At 42.7% G+C, this 15337-nt stretch overlaps 1 protein-coding gene across 6 annotated transcripts in view; it reads right to left on the bottom strand.

The window, feature by feature from the left end:
* LRP1B (LDL receptor related protein 1B) overlaps positions 1 to 15337 on the bottom strand; it is a 1123330-nt gene that overhangs the window by 107563 nt on the left and 1000430 nt on the right. For all 6 annotated transcript variants that reach the window (XM_072122223.1, XM_072122226.1, XM_072122225.1 and 3 more), the window contains exons 64-68: positions 14831 to 14947; positions 14611 to 14730; positions 12704 to 12823; positions 4353 to 4469; positions 1340 to 1446 (exon numbers count right to left, since the gene is read on the bottom strand). In XM_072122223.1, coding sequence (XP_071978324.1) covers positions 1340 to 1446; positions 4353 to 4469; positions 12704 to 12823; positions 14611 to 14730; positions 14831 to 14947 — 581 coding nt within the window. The remainder of the gene's footprint in view (positions 1 to 1339; positions 1447 to 4352; positions 4470 to 12703; positions 12824 to 14610; positions 14731 to 14830; positions 14948 to 15337) is intronic.

The following is a 15337-nucleotide window of genomic DNA, read 5'->3' as shown; positions in this document are numbered from 1 at the left end:
TATCTATCTATCTATCTCATATCTATCTATCTATCTCCTATCTATCTCCTATCTATCTATCTATCTATCTATCTATCTATCTATCTATCTATCTCCTATCTATCTATCTATCTATCTATCTCATATCTATCTATCTATCTATCTATCTATCTATCTATCTATCTATCTATCTATCATCTATCTATCTATCTCCTATCTATCTATCTCCTATCTATCTATCTCCTATCTATCCATCTATCTATCTATCTATCTATCTCCTATGTATCTCCTATCTACCTATCTATCTCCTATCTATCTATCTCCTATCTATCTCCTATCTACCTATCTATCTATCTATCTATCTATCTCCTATCTATCTATCTCCTATCTATCCATCTATCTATCAATCAATTAATCTATCTATCTATCTATCTATCTCATATCTATCTATCTATCTATCCCATATCTATTTATCTATCTATCTATCTCCTATCTATCTATCTATCTATCTATCTATCTATCTATCTATCTATCTATCTATCTATCTATCAATCTCCTATCTATCTATCTCCTATCTATCTATCTCCTATCTATCCATCTATCTATCTATCTATCTATCTATCTATCTATCTATCTATCTCCTATGTATCTCCTATCTACCTATCTATCTCCTATCTATCTATCTCCTATCTATCTCCTATCTACCTATCTATCTATCTATCTATCTATCTATCTCATATCTATCTATCTATCTATCTATCTATCTATCTCATATCTATCTATCTATCTCCTATCTATCTCCTATCTACCTATCTATCTATCTATCTATCTATCTATCTCCTATCTATCTCCTATCTACCTATCTTCTATCTATCTATCTATCTATCTATCTATCTCATATCTATCTATCTATCACATATCTATCTATCTATCTATCTATCTCCTATCTATCTATCTATCTATCTATCTCCTATCTATCTATCTATCTATCTATCTATCTATCTATCTCATATCTATCTATCTATCTATCTATCTATCTATCTATCTATCTATCTCCTATCTATCTATCTATCTATCTATCTATCTCCTATCTATCTATCTATCTATCTATCTATCTATCTCCTATCTATCTATCTATCTATCTATCTATCTATCTATCTATCTCCTATCTATCTATCTCATATCTATCTATCTATCTCATATCTATCTATCTATCTATCTATCTATCTATCTATCTATCTATCTATCTATCTCATATCTATCTATCTATCTATCTATCTATCTATCTATCTATCTATCTCCTATCTATCTATCTATCTATCTATCTATCTATTGTTAGATCTATAAACATGTCACTTACCTCATCTGTTCCATCTGCACAGTCGTATTCTCCGTCGCACCAAAATCTTGCTGAGATGCAGTCACCGTTACTGCAGAGGAACTCTTTCAATGCACAAGTCTGGGGCTCTGCAACATTAACATCTACATATCACTCCAATGTTTTATGGAAATATATTTACAACACTGATGATACAAGAGACTTGTCATAAACATATCATTATGAATCTGCCCAGCTTCTCCTGCTCTATAACATGCTGCCTGCAAATAGGACACTATGTACAATCTGCTTAGCTCCTCCTGCTCTATAACATGCTGCCTGCAGATAGGACACTATGTGCAATCTGCTCAGCTCTTCCTGCTCTATAACATGCTGCCTGCAGATAGGACACTATGTACAATCTGCTCTGCTCCTCCTGCTCTATAATATGCTGCTTGCAGATAGGACACTGTGTACAATCTGCCCAGCTTCTCCTGCTCTATAACATGCTGCCTGCAAATAGGACACTATGTGCAATCTGCTCAGCTCCTCCTGCTCTATAACATGCTGCCTGCAGATAGGACACTATGTAAAATCTGTTCAGCTCCTCCTGCTCTATAACATGCCGCCTGCAGATAGGACACTATGTACAATCAGCTCAGCTCCTCCTGCTCTATAACATGCTACCTGCAGATAGGACACTGTGTACAATCTGCCCAGCTTCTCCTGCTCTATAACATGCTGCCTGCAAATAGGACACTATGTACAATCTGCGCAGCTCCTCCTGCTCTATAACATGCTTCCTGCAGATAAGACACTATGTACAATCTGCTCAGCTTCTCCTGCTCTATAACATGCTGCCTGCAGATAGGACACTATGTAAAATCTGTTCAGCTCCTCCTGCTCTATAACATGCCGCCTGCAGATAGGACACTATGTACAATCTGCTCAGCTCCTCCTGCTCTATAACATGCTACCTGCAGTTAGGACACTATGTACAATCTGCTCAGCTCCTCCTGCTCTATAACCTGCTGCCTGCAGATAGGACACTATGTACAATCTGCTCAGCTCCTCCTGCTCTATAACTTGCTGCCTGCAGATAGGACACTATGTACAATCTGCTCAGCTCCTCCTGCTCTATAACCTGCTACCTGCAGATAGGACACTATGTACAATCTGCTCAGCTCCTCCTGCTCTATAACCTGCTGCCTGCAGATAGGACACTATGTACAAGGCACATTTGTCCAGTATTCATCTTTCCTGCCTTTCCTCTTCGGCCACTGACTTTTTGATCTGATGTTGGTTCCCGCAGCAATAAAACAAGGACCTCCAAATCACCTTAATGTCAATTGTGAAAAAACAGAAAATAATAAAGAAAATCTCCAGGTAATTCACCCAAATTGAATGATCCTATATCTTTACCTATCTATAAATGTAGGTTTGATGGATCTGTGGTTTCCAGATACATCTATATAAACCTCGTCACTTCCATATACTCCCCATATGTCATCCGCTCTGTAATACGGGGAGACGGGGAAATAATTATAATTGTTTGATGTGCTGTTATTTATTCCTTTCTAAAAAGGTCATATCCAAGACAAATAGCAGCCGCGCTCTCCAGGAATCACATCATCCCCCGACTGTCAATACTGGAATTTTTATTCCCAAGAATCAACATGTTATTATCAAAGAAACTCAGCGCCATCAAAGAGGGAAGCGGCCACTGAAGAAAAGCCTCTAATGTTCTCTAACAGCCTGGCATAATCAGAATTCCTGGAGGTATATATATGGTATATATGATCCTATAGATATAGGTGTCATGCCCTTTAAAGGGCACCCCATAGAGGGGCTCCTGGACTTGGGTTGTCACCAGATTTTACTCCTTGAAATTCATGTAGAGGATGAAATGAAATGTCTTGAAAAAAAATCTTAATCCAAAGTCATGTGAAAATGAGCAGAGATGAGTCAAGTTTAGAGGCTGCAGAGGAAGAGTCAATTCATACCTTCAGTTCTGTAGCACCGAGAAACATGCACTTGGTATCAGGTTAAAAATATGGCTTGTGGTTCTACAGAACTGGAGATATGGGCAGTTAGAAACATTGGGGCAAATTTACTCACCCGGTTTCAGACGCGATTCCCGATTCGGACGGTCCGACGAAGATGAAGTCCGGCGCGATTCACGTAGCTCGTGCGCCCGGGTTCCTTCATCCGTTGCTTACCCATCGAGGTCCGTCAGAGTTCACCTTCTTCTTCCTGGTGCTCGTAAGTGCATGTCTTCACAATTCGAAATGTTAAATCTCGTGTGTAGTCCAAATCCGTCGGGGCCGCCCCTGATTTGTGCCGCATGCAAGCCGGTGCCGATGCCCCAAAATCCCCTGTTAAATGCGGCGCAAAACGGAAATCGTCAGGAAGCCCGACAAAAATGCGCTCCGCAGACCCTTAGTAAATGAGCCCCATTGTTAGAAATGTGAGCTGCAGCTAAAGATCCAGTTTCCACCTATTTTTTTTAGGTACGTGTATCTACAGTTCTTTAGTTCACAGACACACAAGGCTGAATTGAAAGATAAGATTCTTTTCTTTAACTTGTTACCAAGCACATGTTTCTAGGTGCTATCGAACTGAAAATAGGGATGTATGAAGAGATCCTATAAACTTGACTCATTTCAGGTAAAATATGACTCTTCTCTGCTAATTTTTACATGACGTTTACATGAGATTTCTATAGGTAAAAGTTTGAGATTTCACATAAAAGTGGGAATTCTAGAAAATACATGTCAGAACTGATCCTTAGGATTGATGGAGATCCTCTCTAGGTCTAGAGTATCAATTGGCATCAATACATGGATTCTGATCAGTACCATTGGATTAGGTCAGGGTGCTGTATTAGGCACTGTCACCCAAACAGACCAATCTCTGTGCCCTTGTATGAATGGAACACAACCCTTTGTGTGCTGGATTCTAGGAGAACTGAATGTCTGACTTCTATCTTTGTCTGTATAGAATTTTGCCTCCTATATGTCTGGTACCATGTATATACATCTACAGAATGACTTACTGCAGGATTCTTCATCCGAGTTATCTCCGCAGTCGTTCTGCCCATCACATCGCCAGTGATCCGGGATACAATTCTTATTCTTGCACTGATACTCGTGTGAGCTGCAGGTCTTTTTATCTGTAATTAAAGGGAATCTCTTCTTAATCAATAATAATTAATACTTGACGCAACTAATGCAACAGTTACAGAAAAGCGGCAATGCACTGCAACGTTTACTGCTGCTTCGGGCATTCACACGACCGGAGGGGCACGGACGTACCGCCGCAATGTACGGCAATGGCCGCACGGATCGATACGCACCATACCGCTCCTTACACGGGAAAAAGATGGGACGTGTCCTATCCTTCCCCGTGATACGGCCATGCGCCGCGGATCGCTATGGACAGAGGAGGGGGTCACACGATGTACGTATTCATGTGCGGCCACAGCCGTGCGGGCATACAGCAGTGTAAACGCGCCCTTAAAGGAAGACTTCCCTGGTTGCCCTCGATGTCTATACGCGACAGGGAACACATTAGATCCAATGGGGGAACTTGTAGACATGTTGTGTATAACTCATAGGAGAACATTCCCTCATTATCCAAGTAATGATCATAGTGCTAACAGCCTAAACATTTCTTACCATTGCTTTTAGTCAAACTTGAGCATTTCTTCTAGAATTTGTGGCCTGCTCTTAAAGGTAGACCTCACAAGTTACCTCCAATGGCTATATGTGACGGGCCACCTGTACGATCTAGTGGGGGAACTTGAAAATAGGCATAGACATGTTGGGGGACACTTATCATGCGCCAGTATATATTTGCGCCGCCGTTGCATAGCATCTAGATTGGGGCAGGATGCTGCGCCTCGTTTATTCTACGCCAGGCGAAATAGCAGTGAGTGTGCCGGTGCGTGAACAGTAACGCCCTGTACTGGCCCACTCCCGGCCGTAAGTTCTAATGCGGAAACTTGAAAATAGATATAGACATGTTGGGGGATATTTATCAGGAACTCTGCGTACCGCCAGTGGCGCAGAGGCCCTGAAATAATCGCAAATGCTAGCTTTTGCGATTATTTTCCCCAATCCGCCACCTTCACGCCAGTGGGGCGTGAAGGGGCGTGAAAGGGGGGCGCGGCCGGCCGAGCGCCTGCGCACTCACTGAAGTCCATCACTTTGAACATGGAACCGGAGCAACTTGTTTTGTTTGTTCTTTAATTACCAGCGCGTTTTCATCTATTGGTTATGGTCATTGATGGCTTTAATGAGTTGGACGTAGACTTCTGTGCAAATGCCGAAAGCAATTCGTCTAAGTAATTAACACAGCAATTCGCTGAACGCTGCCTGTAATATAAATGAAATGTACGCAGCATATATTCAGGAATTTATGGTGGAACAAGGCGGATAAATGTGTGTTTGTTTTCCTGAAACTTACACGGGCAGCGCCTTGTCTGATGGTTTATGATGTTCATTATGTTAGAGCCACTTTCTGACGATATTAGGGAGTTTTTCTAGTTGGTAAATAATGTTGGTAAACAAAAAATATCTCAGACAGCGATTTACCGAAGCCTTAGGATTGGTCATGGATGAAACTTCATTCAATGCAGCCATTACCAATCCAAGGATATGGGTCGCAGTTCACATGTGCTATAGGTGGCCCAAAGCGGAACGAATGAGCCTCAACGTGACTTATCATCACTATAGTTGAGTGTTGCCAACTTTTGACATGAAACTATCCCTTTAAATGAAATCTACCATCAACATACATCATGATTAACCAAAAACACATACACATAGATCAAGGTAAAACTATGCTAATGAGTGGGTGTTATCAGAGCTCGTTCATGCTGTATCTTTACAGGCTGATACACTGTCTCCAATACCTTCCTGTGGCCACAGCATTTCCACCCCCCTCTGCCTGCTGTAATCTTACACAATGGGAGGAGCAAGTCATCCTACACAGTGTAATAGCCTGTGAAGCTACAATAGGGAGGGTCTATGGCAGTGATGGCGAACCTTTAAGAGACCGAGTGCCCAAACTATAACCAAAATCCACTTATTTACTGCAAAGTGCCAACATAGCATCTTAAGCAGTAACTTATTGCTACCTGTTCTTCAACATCTATCAATCGTATCGGCCCCTTGCGGCCACCAATACAGTTGAAAGAAGGAGCACACATTCAGACAATCATTGTAGCTTCTCACCAGGCTCTCTCTTTACAGTAGGAATGTAGGGTCCAGTGGGATGACCTACAAAGATAATGCAGTTCTACTGCAGTTCCAAACAGCCAATGATGTGTCGTTTTAAAACAGCGCTGATTGAAGCATCTCTTAAATTACCTGGGTCTGCAGGAAGATTTTGTGAATTTGGTCCTGTTTAGTGAGCTCTGACTTGCAATCAATGGACTAAGTGCCCACAGAAAGGGCTCCGAGTGCCACCTCTGGCACCCGTGCCACAGGTTCGCCACCAATGGTCTATGGTAATGGGTAGCCCCTCAGGATCAATAGTATAATTATAAAAGTTGATTTTAGAAGGAAGGAGGCCATGGATAACAAATATAAGAAGATACCACAGTCCCGGTGCCTGGATCTATGAGTAATGTCCCTGGTTTATCAGGATGGATTCTGATGGTAGATTTCCTTTAAGGCATATGCTTGTGATATTCCAAGCTACATTATAATCACACAGAGCAGTGCATGCTGGGATCTTGTTGTTTCCTGTTGCGAAAATAGAAGGGACCCAACTCTCAGTTTTCCTACAGGTGTCATGTATAGTGAGTCACAATATCACATTGCCATGTATCCTACCGGCTCATTGATTATGGATCACACGGATATGCTTGTCTTGTATAATGAGTCATGTGTTATTATGTCCTGCTTTCAATGATTAATAAGGACCTCAAACAAATCGGTACCAAGCGGAGGCGGCAGTGTCAGAGATTCTGTCATACCTGCTGTCATACATGAGGGTAAGACTCTAAAATGATTGGTGTATCAGAGGGGGAAGTCTATTGTGTTGTATGTATCATGAATATTTACCGCATTTTTAAAGATTCATATAGGATTGTGTTATCAGGCTTCCTCTTACCTCTAAAGGGTTTTCCCAAGTTTAGAAATGAACCCCAAAAATGTGATCAATGAGAGTCCAACTGCTGGGAACCCCAACGATCATGAGAGTGGGACCTCGCAATCTGGAGAATGTGGATCCCATTCTCACTAATGGGAGGAATGGCAGGACAAGCATTTGTCCTGCCGCTCCATCCTATTCTATGGGAGTGCCGGATATAGGCAAGCACTCTTACAGTAAAGAATCCCATCTAGGATAACAACAGTGTATCCTGAAAATAAATATGAAGACATTTTTTGTCAACAAGATCCATAGTCTCTCGACTCTTACAGTAAACAATCCCATCTATAATGTGTATCCCAACTCTCATGATGATGTGCTCTTACCGTAAAGAATCCAGTCCATATACAATTAAAGGGTTAACAACACCATTTAAAGAGTGTAAGCGATTGGTTTAGAATCAGTTCGGGGTCAGGTACCCAAAGCAAACCATTTGGTTGATGGTAAAGACACTTTTTGGCAGCAAATTCCATAGTCTCACTTGAAGTTAAAAATCCTGTCCATGGTGACGGTGAAGTCATTTTCTGGGAATAAGTTCTATAGTCTCACTGCTTTTGCAGTAAAGAATCTGATGTATGCTGATAGATTTGGCCAGGCATTGAGGAATTCCCCATGACTCTATTAAAGGCCCATGTGTAGGGAAGAGTAAACCTGATGCCAACCTGAATGCTCACCCCCATTTCTAATACCTCTGGTTGGTAACATTTAAATGTTACCCTTTAAATGTTCAGGCAAAGCCACTGACAGCATTTAAAGGGAACCTACCACCACGAATCTACCTATAAAGGTAGATCGGGTGGTAGGTGGATGTAAGGGACATGAGGAGAGCTCTTTTTAGAGCTAATCCTCACGTCCCCGCTGACTTTTGGGAAACTTTATTAACCTAATATGTAAATTTAGTTATGCGGCTACTGGGGCGTGGAGTAGCTGGCACGAGGCTACACAGCGCGGCTACTCCACGCCCCAGTAGCCACATTACTCCTCCTACCCTGTTGTGTCCGGCCCTCGTCTGACAAGCCGGCTACTGCGCATGCGCAGTAGCTCCGGCCTCGGAGCTGGGACTGCTCAGCCGCCGTTCTGCGCATGCGCAGAACGCCATCATGTCGGACGAGGGCACGCAGCTACGAGGAGCTGCGCGCCGGACACAACAGGGTAGGAGTAGTAATGTGGCTACTGGGGTGTGGAGTAGCCGCGCTGTGTAGCCTCGTGCCGGCTACTCCACGCCCCAGTAGCCGCATAACTAAATTTACATATTAGGTTAATAAAGTTTCCCAAAAGTTAGCGGGGACGTGAGGATTAGCTCTAAAAAGAGCTCTCCTCACGTCCCTTACATCCACCTACCACCCGATCTACCTTTATAGGTAGATTCGTGGTGGTAGGTTCTCTTTAAATGATGGCAAAACATGTGCATCCCCATTTTCCTGAGGATCTCCCCCGATCATGTCACCGGGATCGGCAATCTTCGGGAAAATGCCGTTGCACACACACTGTTGCCACTGTTGCCACAATTTGTTTACAAATGTTAACAGTGGGGGAGTGAGCTGAACGCTGAACATGAACCCAAACTTTCTGGCTGAATGTCATAGGTTGGGGTCTGCTCCTGCTGCCTTGTTGTGGTTACCCTGATAATAAGATGAATACATCCGAGACGTGTAATAATACACAATGGTCTGATAACACAACCCAACATCTAATTACCCAGAATGTATAGAAATACACAGGAAAACCGCCGGCACAATGTTGTCCTCCGCGTGGAGAGAGCAGTACAATCCCCACTAATTGATGGCCACGCCATCGTCTTCCATCGCCATTGTTCTTTTCATTGTGCAGGTATCAATATCTGATTTCTCCTCTTCCCTCTATTAGTCAGATATGGAAGTGACACGAGTTTCCATTTGTCTTCCATATAATGGGATACAAAGGTTAATTTACTGCACCACTCTTAATTACCAGTCCGGACCTTTGACTCTCTTCTAATTGTGGAGCTAGGAGATGCATTCAGTAAAAGTAATGAATTACAGATACTTCGGCTTTTTTGCTCACAGTAGGTAGCTAATTACTTTAACCAGTTTTACAAAGTGCATAAAACTAGTCACTGCTGAGCCCTGAATAGCGGCTCGTGGAGACGGAGACATTCTGCATATTTATAAACCTGCACAGGGAATCTTTGATCAACCTGTTCCCATTCTCTGCGACAATTAGTAGCTGGAGGTCCCGTGTCTGCAGGACAGCATTGAGATATCGGTCTGTGTCTTATAAAGGCAGGACGTCGGCAGAATCATTGCAAAAATCAATGAAATAAGCCAATAATATGTAAAAAAAAATATATATATATATATAAACTCAAAAGAAATTGGGGCACATTTACTTACCCGGTCCCTGCGTGATTTCCGATCCGGACTGTCTGACTAGGATGAACTCTGCCATCATTCATGAAGATCGTGCGCCCGATATCCTGCATGTGTGGCCTCCCCGTTCAGGTCCCCGGAGTTCACCTTCTTCTTCCTGGTGCATGTAAGTGCATTGTCCGTGTACAATGCGTTGTGCGGGGGGTCACTAAGATCCTGCGCCTGATATCCTGCATGTGTCGCTTCCCCGCTCAGGTCCCCGGGGTTCACCTTCTTCTTCCTGGTGCATGTAAGTGCATTGTCTGTGTATAATGCGCTGTGCGGGGAGTCACTAAAATCCTGCGTCCGATATCCTGCATGTGTCGCTTCCCTGCTCAGGTCCCCGGAGTTCACCTTCTTCTTCCTGGTGCATGTAAGTGCATTGTCCGTGTATAATGCGCTGTGCGGGGAGTCACTAAGATCCTGCACCTGATATCCTGCATGTGTCACTTCCCCGCTCAGGTCCCCGGAGTTCACCTTCTTCTTCCTGGTGCATGTAAGTGCATTGTCCGTGTATAATGCGCTGTGCGGGGAGTCACTAAGATCCTGTGTCCGATATCCTGCATGTGTCGCTTCCCCGCTCAGGTCCCCGGAGTTCACCTTCTTGTTCCCGGAGTATGTAAGTGCATTGTCCGTGTATAATGCGCTGTACTGGGAGTCACTAAGATTGTGCGCCCGATATTCTGCATGTGTCGCTTCCCTGCTCAGGTCCCCGGAGTTCACCTTCTTCCCGGTGTATGTAAGTGCATGGCTTGAGACATAATCTTTAAGTTAAATCCCGCGGTGTCTGAAACCGTGGAATCGTCCGAGGAACACCCCCCCCGAATTTGTGTTGCATGAAAGCTAGTGCGTTTGCGTCAAAAACCCCTTTTAAATCCCTCTCCCAGCGGAACACAATGGAAAGCGTCGGGGTGTCCCACAAAAGTGCAGTCCACAGGCCCTTAGTAAATGAGCCCCATTATGTAATTTGCTCAGTTGATTCAATTTGGAACACTCAGGTTTTTTATCTCATGTGTATTGTATAATGATGGAGGAATAAGAGATTGGGCATCTGGGACTATAGATATGAAGCAAGAGATATGGCATTTATGGGCCCCCAGAAAAGTATGTCTGGGAGTCCCCAAATGCAAAGCTCAGCTCTGAACGGCAAAGCAGGTAGTCCATTGCTTTGTGCTCTGTCACAACTTTAAATCGTATTGGCTTCCCGAGGATACCAATAAAGTTTAAAGCACATGAGTTATTGTATCACATCCCCCCCATTCTCCAAACCAGCTGATGTTTTGACAACCAACCCAACACATCCCATTGGAGTTTGCACCCCCAATGGCCAAAGCACCGTGCACCTGAAGGAGCCACAAAAAGGGTCAACAAAACGTATCCACAAAAAGTAGCCTTGCTCTTTAATCAGAGAGGTGAATCCAATGTGAACTGAGCCAATCCCATAATAAATATCTGTAGGATGAGTGTGCGTTGAATATCACATGTTTGGACTGATTAAGGTTTCGATTTTAACTGTTTCAATTTTTATGGATTTCAATTGGTGAGCTTCTATAGACATGTTAGGAAAAGGGAACGTTTGTTTTTTTTTTTTAATTAGGCCACGCAAATGTAACATACAGGTTGATTTGGGACCCTAAATCACAGGTCCATAAAGACCTGCAAGTGGTTTAGTTTCCCAAAACAACCTGACAGGTCCTCTTTAAGAGAACATCTAAGTTGGGCCGCCACAATACAAGATTCTATCTACAGTTACAAATGAAAAATTCCTTACAAAATAGTAGAAAATGGATTGGATACCAAAAAGATTCCATTAGGGTCAATAGGATGTATTGGGGATATTAGAGCGTACGTTGGAAGGTCTGATTTTCTTTCACAAACAATCAAGGGTTTAAAGTATGTTGCGATGGCCTTAGGAAAATGTAGATTAGAACTCAAAGAATTATAAAAGACTCACCTGGTATAAGAAGAGAGTCCAAATCTAATGGACATGGACCTCTACACCCACGGTAAACCTTTAAACAATCATATGAAGCCTATCTCTGTTAAGGTTGATGATACTTGTTTGATGCCCATTTCATAGCTTCATAGTATCATAGTTACACGGTTGAAAAAAAAGACACTTGTCCGTCAAGTTCAACCAAGGAAGGGAAGGGATTGGAAGAGGAAGGGATTTGGGGGAAACAATTCTATATAACATAACCATCAATGTTATTTAGGTGTAAAAAGGCATCTAGACCCTTCTTGAAGCTCTCTGCTGTCCCTGCTGTGACCAGCGCCTGAGCTCGGCTATTCCACAGATTGACAGTTCTCATAAAAAGTTCTTAGTTGGGTTGGGATTAACCAAGTAGAAAATGTTGAATAACTTGCATCATGTGATTGCTACTCTTCCCGTGATCAATTTTATATGTGAACTAGTGCATACTAGCCAAAGGGGCGGTAACCTTTTATTTTCTCATGGGGTGTGTCTTGTTAATGCCGTTTGGCTACTATGGGCTTCACATGTAGACTTTCGGAGGCCCATATCTTCCGAATGGATTTACAAATTTTAAAATAACAAACACCAAATTAATCAGGAGCCCATCGGCAAATGCATGGGGTGCACCATTCAGCATTTGGATTTTGGTGACACGTTCACTTTAACAACACGTTTTCTAAGCTTTTTACCCATTTGTGATAAAATCACACATCGCGTTGTAGATTTAGTTTCTAGCATCAGTCAAACAATAAAGTGAACAATAATATTCATTATCACATCCCGGGGTTTGTTAAAACCGAGCATGAAATCAAAGATTTATGGACAAAAGGTCCTTGTCTGCAGTTTGCATGGCTGCGAGACAGGCGCTCGGTGGTTGATGCTCACCGCAGTTGGCTTCGTCGGATCCATCGGCACAGTCGGCGTCTTCATCACACACCCAGAGTTTAGATATACAATGCTTTGTAGTCTTACACTGGAAGTGGTCGGGGGAGCAGCTGTTTTCAGCTATAAAAAAAAACGGGGAAAAAAACGTTAAATTCATCTACTTTAATAAATAGCATGTTCTTGTATAGAAGAGATATTCTCCGAATCGGTATACCGTGGGTGTTTAGGCGAGAATTCCATTAGCCCTGCATTGAAATATGGGACGTTCTCACAGTACATCTGGAGTAGGTGGGTAAGATTAGGACTTTAAATAATTTATAGATTTCCTTTTCCAGCGTGTAGGTTTAGAGGAGGATTGTAATAAATTGGAGCAAGCTTAGAGAAAGGGTTTAAAGCGCTCCCTGTGCCTACATCCAGCGGAGGAGGACAGTCGGAGGATTAAAAGAATTGAGTTATTGAGTTGAATGACAATTTAACTATGCAAAACAAGCCTTCCTCTTAAAGGGACTTAAGAGATTTAGGAAGGTAGGGTCACTGTTTGACCTGAAGTCACAGGGGTGGGAGCAGCTGCATCCAGTCCTGTAGTTATTGCTCCAAAATGGCGCTTTTTTTGCTTACAGCCACAGTTTTGGCTTCTATCAGCTTAAACAGCATAACTGCAGCATAACAGCATAACTCTCTGGGGAAACTGGAACTAAAAGATTATTTCGGGTCCACCGGTTAATATAAATTAGCCTCATCCAATCATACTTTTCCTACTAGCTGCCTGGTACCTGTTTCTCAACTTCTGTCTCCGACCCATCACTTTGTTCTTGACTATGCTCTTGTCCTGACCCCTAGACTGTTCAATCTTGACTGCTATTCTTGACTGTGTTTCTGACTGTTCTACCACTATCACTACTTCTCTTTCCATTTCATATGTTTTATGGTGACTGAATCCTTTGCTAAAGCTTATACACAAGGCAAAAAGGTAAAATTTTGGTATTTTTTAAACTTGCCGCTACAGTCTAGCAAGGGCCAAACACTTTAGGGGAAATTCATTGTGCACATATCTCCTCTGCCAGTTTCCTGGCTTCTACGACCCACAAACTATTTTGGGGGCATGTCGGGGCACCGAGTGGGCCCCAAGGGTGGGGAGGGCAAGGATGTAAATGCCCAGCCAGACGGATTTACTATAGTCTCTGCCGGAAGACCGACTATAGCAAAGAACTCCACGAGATTAGGCCTGGTCTTAATAGATTGGGTGCCAGTACACACCTGAAAAGTTTTTAACCTCTGTGGGGGGAATTTTAAGACTTGTGTTGATAACGTAAGCCATTTCTCCCCAGTCAGTGTAAGTCAATTGTCCCCAGTGTGTCTACTACAATTCACATTTCTGGTACAAGATCTCTGAGGTTTATCCACTACACCCTCTCGGTGTGACTCGGAGGAAACTAAACGGGTTAGGTACAAGCTATGAAGTCACACCGAGAGGGTGTAGTGGAAAGATGCTGTCAATGTAATATTACAGATAACCCTCTGACCAACAGAGGCCTGTGGTGATAGGTGATGCCTCGATGGACTGTAGAATAAGGATATATCTTTATTATTGTTTTTGTGAAAAATATTTATAAACCCCTTTAAAAACTGTAGCCTTGTATGATCACAACTTAAATGGGAATTGATTGAATTTGTTGTTGTAGCGGGTTATTCACTTGGGAATGGTGAGAATCATGCGGAGCACTCGCTTGTCTTCGTCTCTTTTATAGCAATGTTGAGCGTTCATGATGATTCCTCACTACATTTCCCATTGATTTATAGTTTGGCATAGTTGACTGATATCACAAGAGAAAACAAACCATCTTATTGAGTGACTTGATTTCATACGTTTCCTTTTCACATTAACATAATCATCCCGGTTAACTTACGGCAATCAATCTCGTCTTCTCCATCCCCGCAGTCGTTCTGCCCGTTGCAGCGGAGATTTATTGGGATGCATTTCTGCTTCTTGGTGCATTTGAACTGCCCCGACAGACAGGCGTAGGTGTCTGCAAAGCAAATCACAAGAATCAGAAGAAACTTTTCTCCCGAAACTAAATCAGTGGAGCTGCTGCTCTTTTCATCCGTCGTGTTTGCATAATCACCTACCACAGTTGAGTTCATCGGAATTGTCCCCACAATCGTTCTCTCCGTCGCAGATAAAAGCTGGGAGGGCGCAGAGTCCGCTGCCGCATTGAAACCTCCCCGGCTGGCACTTGAATTCAGCTGTAAAAATAGAAAATGTATTCTGATTTATGAGAAAAGGCAGGATTGCAATCACTTCTATGTATGAGTAGGACAGGAAAGGGGCTCTTGTACATCAGTCACGTAATATAATCATCGACAGAACTGTTGGATAAATAAAAAAGGAACCTTTATTCTGCATTAGATCAGTACGGTAGGAACATATATCAGTGGTGCATGTTAGGGAAATGGCAAGCAAGGGCACAAATGGGCTGTAACCATAGCAAAATGTATGGCTGTCAAGTGCGGGAAATCGGTGAGAGTTTTACATGCTGATTTATATCAACCACTCTTTGACAAGAGAAGTTAAAAAATTACTTCTCAGAAAAATTACACCACTCGGAAAACTTTTGTGTAATGGATGGAAACATA

This window comes from Engystomops pustulosus, chromosome 8 (assembly GCF_040894005.1).
Source record: "Engystomops pustulosus chromosome 8, aEngPut4.maternal, whole genome shotgun sequence".
In the NCBI taxonomy this organism is placed as follows: Eukaryota; Metazoa; Chordata; class Amphibia; order Anura; family Leptodactylidae; genus Engystomops; species Engystomops pustulosus.
This window is presented reverse-complemented; position numbering and strand designations above follow the sequence as displayed.